General features: G+C 39.3%; 2 protein-coding genes across 2 annotated transcripts; both read right to left on the reverse strand.

Moving 5' to 3' along the window:
* Positions 1–2,090: 2,090 nt before the first annotated feature.
* On the reverse strand, positions 2,091–5,666 carry LOC137723442 (uncharacterized). Its single transcript, XM_068462639.1, has 8 exons — positions 5,183–5,666; positions 4,187–4,456; positions 3,862–3,988; positions 3,558–3,619; positions 3,216–3,425; positions 2,893–3,014; positions 2,662–2,800; positions 2,091–2,555 (listed from the first exon to the last, which is right to left on the reverse strand). The coding sequence occupies exons 1-8, from the start codon at positions 5,510–5,512 to the stop codon at positions 2,394–2,396; spliced, it is 1,422 nt and encodes a 473-aa protein (XP_068318740.1). The 5' UTR covers positions 5,513–5,666; the 3' UTR covers positions 2,091–2,393.
* Positions 5,667–6,302: 636 nt separating this feature from the next.
* LOC137722798 (protein WVD2-like 1) lies at positions 6,303–10,211 on the reverse strand. Its single transcript, XM_068461893.1, has 7 exons — positions 10,080–10,211; positions 8,206–8,716; positions 7,749–7,837; positions 7,563–7,653; positions 7,395–7,466; positions 7,131–7,241; positions 6,303–6,832 (listed from the first exon to the last, which is right to left on the reverse strand). Exons 2-7 carry the CDS (start codon positions 8,710–8,712, stop codon positions 6,518–6,520), a joined length of 1,185 nt encoding a protein of 394 aa, XP_068317994.1. The 5' UTR covers positions 8,713–8,716; positions 10,080–10,211; the 3' UTR covers positions 6,303–6,517.
* Between the last annotated feature and the right edge of the window lie 524 nt (positions 10,212–10,735).

Genomic DNA, 10,735 nt, shown 5'->3' on the forward strand with positions numbered 1-10,735 from the left:
TTATGATTCTTCGCAATAGCACACTGGGAGCAAAAGAAGTCAACAGAGGATGTACCTTTAATAGCAAGCTTATTGCTGGAGATTACTTTGCGAAAGATAAAGGAGGAAGGATGTCCCAGTCGACTGTGCCACAGTTTGACTGAACCTTGAGCACTGACAAAAGCATAAGTGCATCCAGAAGAAGGAGGAATGGAAGGACAACTTCGCAGAGGATAAAAGCCATCTTTAACGGGGCCCTGCAAAAGCGTCCTCCCCGTAGCACGATCCTTTAGAACAGATCCATCAGAATCAAGTGTTAAGGCACAATAGTTATCTTTGAGAAATTGGGATGCAGATAACAGATTGTGTTTCATTTGAGGAACATGAAGGACATTACTCAAATGAAATTTAGCAGTAGGAGAATGCAAAGAAGAAGAGCCAATATGATGAATAGAGAGACCGTTACCATTACCGACATAAACTTTGTCCTCGCCAGTGTACGGTGTTGGTGAAGATAGGTTGGCAATGTCGTGAGTGATATGAGAAGTGGCGCCAGAGTCCAATAGCCAAGAGGGAGAAGATTTGGAGTTGTAGTGAGCACACATGGCTGCAAGTTTTGCAGGAGGAATCTTCCCAGAAATGCCAGGATTCATGCGATCGAAGCAATCGATTGCTGCATGACTATGAGAACCACAGATTTGGCAAGAATCATGAGAGCTGTTGACATAAGAATTACGAACACCTTGTGGATGACCACGATTGGAAGATGAACCTCGATAATTGCCTCTATAACCACGATTGTTGGTATACCGACCAGAATTGGGATAATGATTACCGCGATAGTTAGTTCGACCACGATTCGAGGTGAATCGAAGAGATTGTTGAGATTGAGCAGCATATGCTTGAGGCGGTGGAGTTGGAAGAAGAGGCGGTTGAGACTGAGCAGAGAACGCTTGAAAGGGCGCTGTAGAGGAAGAAGAGATCTGCTTTCGCCGAGACATGGAAAGCTCCTTGGTAAGAAGAAGGCCGTGTAACTCATCCAAAGACGTGGAAGAGAGGCGTAACATGACGGAATCAATAAATGATTCAAATTCATCAGGTAGTCCAGCAAGAGTGGCCGCAATGAGATCTCGATCAGAAATAGGTGCACCAGCAGCAGAGAGAGAATCAGAGAGTTCTTTGAGTTGTTGAAGATAATCCGCCATGGATTGAGCACCTTTTTGAATTGCTTGAAGACGAGACCGGAGTTGATGGATGTGAGCATCAGAGACACCACCAAAACGGTGTTCCAGCTTGATCCAAAGATCACGAGCAGAAGAGACACCAACAGTAAACGGAATGACATCTTCCGATAGTGTAGAATTCAACCAAATCAACAGGTTCTGATCCTTTTCATACCAGATCTCAAAATCTGGATTAACGGTTTGATCTTGAAGAAATGGCGGTGGACATGGCTCAGTACCTTCAACTAGACCTAGAAGTTTGTAGCGTCGGAGAATCGGTGCAAACAAAGCACGCCATGGAAGATAGTTAGATCTCTTGAGCTTGATCGGCACCATGCTGCCAATATTCTGAATTGTGAGAGAAGCATACTAATTTGACAAATTAGGGTTTGTCGAAGGATTTGGGGCAGAATTCTGAAGAGATCCAGGAGATGCAGAATCAGACGGAAACGCCATGGTAATCAGAAACACAAATTGCAAGAAAGGAACAGCAAAGATCAGAGAAACAAAGCGGAAGAATGGATCGAAATGGCTGTGAGGCAAGCGGCGAAGGATACCATGTAGAAGATCTGTGTTCTTGCAAACGAAAGAGAGAGAAGAAAGAAGAGAGAAAAGAAAGAGAGAGAGAGAGGTTTCTTAAGTATTAAGCTTTCTGTATTTTCTCATTATGTCAAAGGAATAATACAATTACATATATATAGTCTTTTGACTATTTACCTTTAGCTAGTCTAAGCTATCACACAAGATAAACTCATTACATAAATGACACCTTATACAAAACTAATAACTAATCAACTTTAGTTATGATATAGCATCTTCATCTTTACCTTGATCATCTAATCTAATCCATATTTATTATTATGTTAAGGAACGGGTTGTCGCATAAAATTGGATAATTAGAGTTCAATAGACATTCACAAAATTGGATAATTAGAGTTTGATACACATTCACCGGCATCAAATACACGTGTTATAACATGAACACATAGAACACATAACACGAAAACATGAACATGGAGAAGAGGCAACCAGCCCCCTACTCTGCATCCTTGACATGGGCTACCCTTTACATACAGAGAGGATGCGAAACTTGATCCTCTTTGTATTGCTTCACATTTTGGTGTAAACCATATGTTGTTGAAAGCTCAATGGCATACAAAACCTCTAATTTTCTTCATGTGATGACGCGGTTTAAGTGGTAAGTTCGTATGCTTGTTCTGTAGCCGTCTGTGTTTCAAACTCCATCCCGGGAAATTGTCCGATATCATGTCCTTTAAGATTTTGAAACTCATTGCGTAAACCAACAGCAAACTCTTCAGGACGGTCTCCGCTGCTTTGGAAATAGTCTGCAATCTGCATTCGGAAAACCAATTCGATTCATGGAACTCTTCCTTGCAACTTTCCTTGTATTACTTGATCTTTTGGTGAAGAAAAACAAGAAATTCAAAGAGAGACTTACATGATTGGCAAGAGCAATTCCACTTAAGGCGGCTGACTCGACATTTGAACCCAGTAACCAATCACCACATATACCAGCCCTTCCAAGAGGATCAAAGATGCAGGGGACGCCGGGTGTATTAGTTGGAAGTGCCGCACCCCTGCATATCCCACATTACGTAAAAATAAACCTCTGAATTACAAGAGCATTTCATTCAAGTAAGCTTCATAATCACTCAGTGCAGCTTCTCACCATAACTGGATTCGAGTGTAAAAGGGGCTCTGAAGTGATCCTTTAGGTAATCCGAGAGCATCTTCAACACCCGAGAGCATGCCCGCCTTCACCTTCTCTGCCGTGGCAGTTGGTATATTCTCCTGCACATTGACAGTTAGCGCAACGTCATATCTACTAGTCTTCTAACAAAGTATTATGCATGACAATTCGGTGTCTAAATTGGAAATCCTCATAACTCTCGTTCGTTTCATTTCAAGTAATGATCAAGGGCCTTTCATCTGTGCTTTTGTAAACAGCTTGCTCTTGTGTGAATATATGGCTGTGTTTGCGTTGAAATATACCTGTGGAACCTTGTTCCGCTTCCCATAAGCTGCAGTACTAAGAAAGGTCCAACAGTGAGGACCTTTACTTTGGGAACCCTGGAGTTTTGTGGTATTATTTGCCATCCAAGAGACGGAATCAACCCCTTTTACAAAAGCTCCTTCGAAAGGAATTTGAAGTGGATCCTCAAATGCTGCAAGGAGGGCCCATATCGAGCTCAATTCCAGCCTCTACCAGCATCAAACAGAAAGGCATTAGAAGAACAGTAGAATACAGTTCAAGACAATTCAATCATGACCGAAAGGGTAATTGACGTAGATATGTGACATCAAATCAATTGAACCCATGGATTTTAGATGTACCTTCATTTGTCCATAAACTAGTGGTAAGCCCGATGATGCAAGTAAGCGGTTTGCACATTTACCTATTGGAAAATTAAATAAAAGAGAAGAGTGACCACACACATTCAAGAACATATACAAGGGCATTGTGAATATCAGATGCGTACACGAACATGTAGAAAAGCCCCTATACAATGAATTATGCAACACGCTTTCAAAAACAAAAAGAAAAAAGGCAAACAGCATTTAAGGTTTCTGTATGATGTGAAGATGCCACAGCAACAGAAAATTACACTTGAAAAGCAATAACGAGGCACTATGTTACCATTATGCGCGATAACAATCGCATCAAACTTCCCATGCGGTTTTCCATTCTCACTCAAATGCCACATCCCATTGAAGGGCTCGAGTTTACTTATCCAGCAAGGTCTCTCCACATTAATCATACGAGCCTGCACCACGTATCAACATTCTAATTAGCCATGACATGGTATGTTAAAAACGTCAATCAGCATATCTTAACAAGGACAACCATGCCATTGAAGCTACTAAATGTTACCGTATCTTAACAAGTCTAACCATGCTATCGAACCAACTAAATCTTACATTTATAATTTATAAATATGAGTCTAGAAGCAAGGTTACTTTACCTGAGAAAGTAATGAGTCAGCAACGGGGCGCATTCCATTAGCACCTACATACCTTGGAGAAGAAGAAGGCAGCTGAGCAAAATTACCACCCACTTCAAGCTCTCCTATCGTACCCTGCCATTCTCGAACCAGACCTTGCTCCAACCACCCTTGAACCAACCCAACAAACTGAGGATCACTGGCTGTAAAGAACTGAGCTGCATGATCAAATATCAGAGGCTGAGGATCCACTACTCTGGTTCCCAATCTTCCTCCCAAACCATGAATACCCTATGACAGCAAATCATTGTCATGTGGCACTAGAAACATTTGGAACATAAATCCAACTTTCAAATTTATAACTTGGTAACCATAACTATATATGCATCCCATTCGGGGTTCTTTTCCATAGTTTCATTAAGGGCATGCTCGGGATTGCTTCTAAAAGAGCTAAAACTGCTTTCTGACAACCCAAAAGCATATTATACTATGTATGATAGAAAAAATCAAAAGAACTTCTGGGTCCTAGAACCGCTTTCTAGAGAAGCACTCGCTCGGTACTGCTTTAGGAAGCACCTCTACGTGCTATTCCATGAACCGCTTGATATTTTGCTAAAATTTGACATATTTATGATAACAGCACTTCTAGCAGAAGCACTTTCAAAGGATGCACTTGCTAGGTTCTTCTTAAGGAAACACTTCCAAGTGAATTTTAAGAAGCACTTGATTTTAAATAAAAAGTTCGATATGTTTACCTATAAGCACTTTCAGTGAAAGCACTTTTGAGCAAAAATGCTTCTTACAAAAGCAATCTCAAACGAGCCTAAATAGTAAATACCAACTAGCATAGTAAAGGTGTAAGCTTTTTGCAATGTCTTATCCACAAATGAAAATTCAGAGTAATAACAAAAGTAAATAATCCACACAAACTAAACAGATAAAATTAAAAACACTCACATCAAAACAAACATTACCAATTACAAAAAGCTAAAAACTTGAAGGAAATAAGCAACAAACCGTGTCGAAAACGGTGGAGCGGACGCCGCGTTTCTCCAGAAAGAGAGCACAGGCGAGGCCCGCCATGCCTCCGCCGATGATACCAACAATGGGGTCATCGGAAATTGGAGTGGTGAAGCTCACCTGCTCCTGCTTGAACGTTTTCTTCAGAACCGACCTTCTCGAGGCGCCGTGCTTTTTACCGAACCTGGGGGAGGGCCTTCGGCCGTCCGCGGCGGCTCGTTTCTTGGGTGGCGGTGGTGGTTTGGGTTGGGAGGAGCAGATTATGGTTAGGGGCTTGTGGGTTTTGAGGGGGTGGAGGCGGAGAGGGGAGTGGAAGGAGCAAAGCATGGTTGTGGAGTTTTTGGAGGGAGAGAGATTATACGACAGAAATTGTTGGAGATTGGAGGGAGAGTAATTTATGTGGTTAAAATGTTAATGTTGTATGATTACGACGTTGTTTTTGTGGAATGATCTCCCCATAATGTTGTCTGATTTTCTGACAAGTGACAAGCTGTGATAAACATTTATCCGACCCTAATAAAAAAGGTTAAACTTTATTTCATTAATAAAGTTGTCTAGGAACATATAAAAACATAACGCATTAAGAAAACATTTGAGTATACGAGATGATTCTGGTCGGAGACGAATACTAAGTTCGTATTTCATATAGTATGTTTTGGATTCGATTTCTGGCACTCGTGAATCACACGATGATAGCTAACGAGAGACTGAAATATCTCTGTGAGTCTTCCCGTCCCTAGAAAGTGGGTTGTAGCAGCGAAGCCATCAATTGGTCCCCTAACATTTGAGTATGTGTACAATTATTATTTAGAGATCAAACATTAGCTTTTAGGCGTTTTTTTAGTACATGACCAACTGAAACGGATCTTCAAGTTCATCATATTGCACATTAGTATGTTTACTTATCAAGAACGAGGGGAAGCAAGATAATAGAGAAACAATGAAAATTGGATCAACTAATCCCCTGGTTGATCCAATTTCTGATTTAAAATTACAGATTCAAGGCGAGATCACATTTTTTTTTTATTCCTCATGTATTAGTGCACGTGGAAAAAATTGGAAATTTCTTTTACCCTCGTACTCATTCTTCGTAAGTAAACATGTTAACAGTCTCACATGAAACAGAAAGCCTAAACCTTTTATATATAACAAGATGAGATGAGATATGTACCAGTTACCGGTTTAACTTACAAAACCATATACAATTCACAATTAACACAAACCCAAGTAAACAAGTCATTTGTGGAGGAAAGTAAAACAAAAGCTATTTCTCTTCAGTTCATCCAAATGTTAAACCCACCAAATTCAAAACCCTTTTTTTCGCGCTTGATGTCAAAGGAAGCTTTTGTGTCCGTCGTCATTCGAATCCGATGTCTGCTCGGCGGTCTTTGAAGATGTTTCCGTTGTTTCCTTTCCGTGTTTCGAATGGTCTTTGGTCTTGCAACCGCCAAGGCTGTTTCGCCTTCCGGACTGAGCCTTACTTTTGGGAGGCGTGGATTCTTCCTTCTGAGTGCCAAGGCTGTGACGTTGTGCCCGAGAACAGCCTTTCTTTTTTTCCTCTGCGGATGAGTTGGTGATTGCATCGCCATAGCTCTTCCTCCGGCTTAGACTGTTTAGTTTTGGTGACTTGGGCCGAGTGAGTGGAAGCTGAAATCATATACAAGCACACACAAAAGTTCATCTCACAACAAAAGGTGCAGCTATTATGAGGAATCGCTACATTACTCGGACTAGGATTATCCCCAATGATACAATATATCTAGTCCTCAAAAACAGATTAATCGCTTAATCAAACACTTAATCAAGTTCCAAGTCCCAGTTCTTTGGTTTTATTTTCAGTTGACGCGTGTACCAAGAGTTATGTTCTTTCTCTTTTCGGTCAATTTCAATATGTTCTGGAACTCACAAGGAGTCGAACACAACTGACAAGATTTGAAATAGCTACCTTCTTTCGTTCGGCCTTAGGAGGAGGGGGCTCGTAAATGAAACTAGGTATTGGATTCGCTTTGAAGACCATGCTCTTCCTCAGTGCCTTGATGGCTGCTTCTTGCTCTTCCTGAAAGTGTAACGAAGGAAAATGTAAAATATGACTTTTCAAACGGATCTCATCATGTGCGGAAGAATTAACACCCAAAAGAAAACGTTGACCCGTGTGGCACCCATGATTAATGCACGGGAAAATAATAGATAATACAGGGATGTGGCATACCTTGGCCCTTGCTTCCCACTGGCTTCTCTCTGCCTCCATAGCTTGATGCTTTTCCTCCAACTTCGAGTAGAACTAGGCAAAGGGAATCGCATCAGTTACACGTTAGATTGTGCGGATAAAAAGTAGTCCTCGAGATATACACAGTCACTTGTTTTATTATGAAAGTACCTCTTTCCTTTTCTCTATACGTTCGTAGATCCTAAACGTGGGAGCTTGTCCAACAGTAACCTTGAATTTAGGTGTTCGAGATGCAGTAGTTCTATTCTTTGTTAAGGATAATGCTAATGCAATAAACAGTTTCTAATATATGTAGAAAACAAAGAAATTCAAGCTTCAAATGTCAACCAAGGATACGAGGAAGTCAGAGACCAAATATCTTCTTCATTAGCATGCTTCTTAGTATCATGTTCCGCGCCCTCTCCTGATGACTGAGGTGAAGTTGGCTGAAATGAAATGGGGGGAAAAAATTGTAATTAGAACCATCTCAAATCTACAATAACGCTGCTGTAGTGTTTACAAGCAAAAGTTCATAATTCTTCTCAGTTTCATGATGCTTTTCGAGCCAAATGAAACTCATTTTAACTGAGGCGGCATTCTTCGTGAGATCTTATAAACATGTAATTGAAAACTTCTAAAGAGGGGTATGGTTTCACGCTAGAACAAGCACAAAATCTTACACATTTGCAATACCGAATGAAAGCATCAATATTCAGCAACCTCAACAAAGTTCCATATATAATAGACTGACTTGAACCAGCGGATGAATCCTTTAGAGCTGCGAAAGAAAAATATAGTATTTTTACGGTTTTACCTGTGAACTCTTGGGGGGCTCTGCATTTGGAGACTCTGGACTCTTAGTAGCAAGAGGAGACTGTGAACTCTTATTAGCATCAGGAGGCTCAGAATTGCTGGATTTTTTGGCAGCGGCAGTTTCAGCCCCAACAGTCTGATTTGAATGCCCATTTTCAGCAGCAGTGGATTTTAAAGCAGGTAAGTTTAACTTTTTAATGTCGCTCGGCTTCGGAAATTCAGGTTTCTCATTTTTGGCATCAGTTGAGTCATCATCAAGATTTGTACTCTTAACAGCCAGCACATTTTGCTTCTCCTCAGATTCCACAGCAACTTTGTTTTCTTCGACAGGGTCCTTCACCTTGAAATCCTTTGATTCAATGCTTTCTTCTGAAACTTTGGGAGCAACATGGACCTTACCACGAGAAAAACCAATTGAAGTCACCACGACACCATTAATCTTCTTCTCCACCACCTTCCTCTCCATTTCTCCGTTCCCCACCTTCATACCAGTACCTTCCCTCCCCATGACACTGCATGAGAAAAATCAAATACGCTCGTTTGATAAGCTTAGATAATATACTAACAAAGCGTTACTTATTTACAAGTAAATTATTCCATCTTCAAATAGATTTCAAATTCTTCAAATTGACCAAAAAACTTATGAAGCTTTATCTGTTGAAAAACATGTCAAATTAAACCGAGACAATTTCGAGGTACATTAGATCTCCCAATCCATATTACAATGCCAAATACATCCTTTCCAATGACAGAGTTTGAAGAAACACAAACACACACGCGAGCACACACGCAAAGAAATTAAGACAAAAAGCATTGCAGGTTTTCCAAGTTCCAGCAAACTATATAAAACATAAAATCGCAAACCTGCAACTCGAAAAGTTTATTAAGAGACACATGAACCATTAAAATAAATCCTTTTCTAGGAAGAGTGCTCCACATTGTAGATTCTGCCTCTAAAATTGGGCTTTTCCAATCGAACAGGGTGGATCAGACTTCGAATTGTACTTTGTAAATCCGAAAACAACACAAAAAATAAAACGCATTGTACTTTGCCAATCCTATGTGCCGGAGCCGGAGGAGAAGTTCTTGTATAGAATTCCGGTGGTCTTATTAGTTTGCTGGTCACCGGAAACTAGTCAATTTTTTATTTTATGTTTTTTTTACCAAACTCAATTATGCAAAGCATTTATACAATTATAATCACGTTAACTAAGACATAACAGGAGATAAATTAGGTAAAATTTAAGGAACAAGACATCTAAATAAATGAATTGAACCCAACAAATAAATAAATAAATTAATAAAATTAAAGTAACAATTACAAAAGCTAAAGTAAAAGAGGGTAGCTTCAATTTTAAGGTATAAAATAAAAATCAAGAGGGAAATTTAGAAACTTGATTTAAAACCAACAACCAGGCCCTATCCCACTAAGTGAGGTTCGCCATATGAATCTTACAACACCACTGCCCTCGGTTTTGCGCCAAATTAGAAATTTGATTGACCAAACAAATCTGAGCAAACCCCATAACCAGCAATCACAAAAACATAAAAAGTTCCCATCTTTTTACATTTCTGAGCTAAAATTAACCTTAGAATCACCAAAAGAAAAAGAAAAAAATAAGCCAGCTGAGAAAAATCTCTCATTTCTGAGCAAAAAATTCACCAAAAAAAATTAAAAACTCAATTTTGTAGCCAACAATGACAAAAACAGAGAAGCACCCATTAAAGATAGAACCTCAAAGCTCAAAACTTTGCAGAAAAAAGCACAAATTGAAAGACAAAACAACATTTGAGAAATCCCATGAAACACAAACACACGAAAGACAGACAATACCAGAAAGAAATGAATGCTGAGAGAGAGAGATTTCTTCTTACATTTTTTTGGTCCCGATCTGACAAGATCTTTGAACCCCTTCAAATGGATGTTTTTTTTTTCTTTCCTTCTTATGTTTCTCTCTTTTTCTCCTAGGCTGTTGAGAGGAAGGGTCTCAAATTCTCATATAGTATTATTGTTTTCTTTTGGTTTTATGTGCTGTGCTGTTTGGCTATATATAGACCGGTCATTTTCTTCTTTCTAAATTTTCAAACGCCTTGATTCCGTGGTAATTTTTCGATCTACTCGAAACATCTCATTGATAGTTATCTCTAATTAGAGCAGGAAGTTCGAAACATATCAACTATATAGTATGTTCATAAAACATGAAATGTTAACATTACGTGACTGTATTCCGAAAACTCACGAATTTTTCTTTGTTTTTTGGTCTTTGGGTTTTGTAATTGTAACATGTGTGTTTTTTTTGTTTTCAATACGATCTATAAGTGGAACATATCAAATAAATATGTCGTTCATTCATATGATAATATGTAGAATAATAACAGTACGCGATTGTATTTCGAGAACACAAAAAAAAAAAAAAAAAATCTTTGGTTTTTAAATTTTAACGGAGTTTGGAAAAATGGGTAGGGAAATTTTGGGTGTGACATTTAAATGGGATGTTCTAATTTTGGTGTTGGGAATTCAAAGCCATCCA

Source organism: Pyrus communis, chromosome 17, assembly GCF_963583255.1.
Source record: "Pyrus communis chromosome 17, drPyrComm1.1, whole genome shotgun sequence".
Taxonomy (NCBI): Eukaryota; Viridiplantae; Streptophyta; class Magnoliopsida; order Rosales; family Rosaceae; genus Pyrus; species Pyrus communis.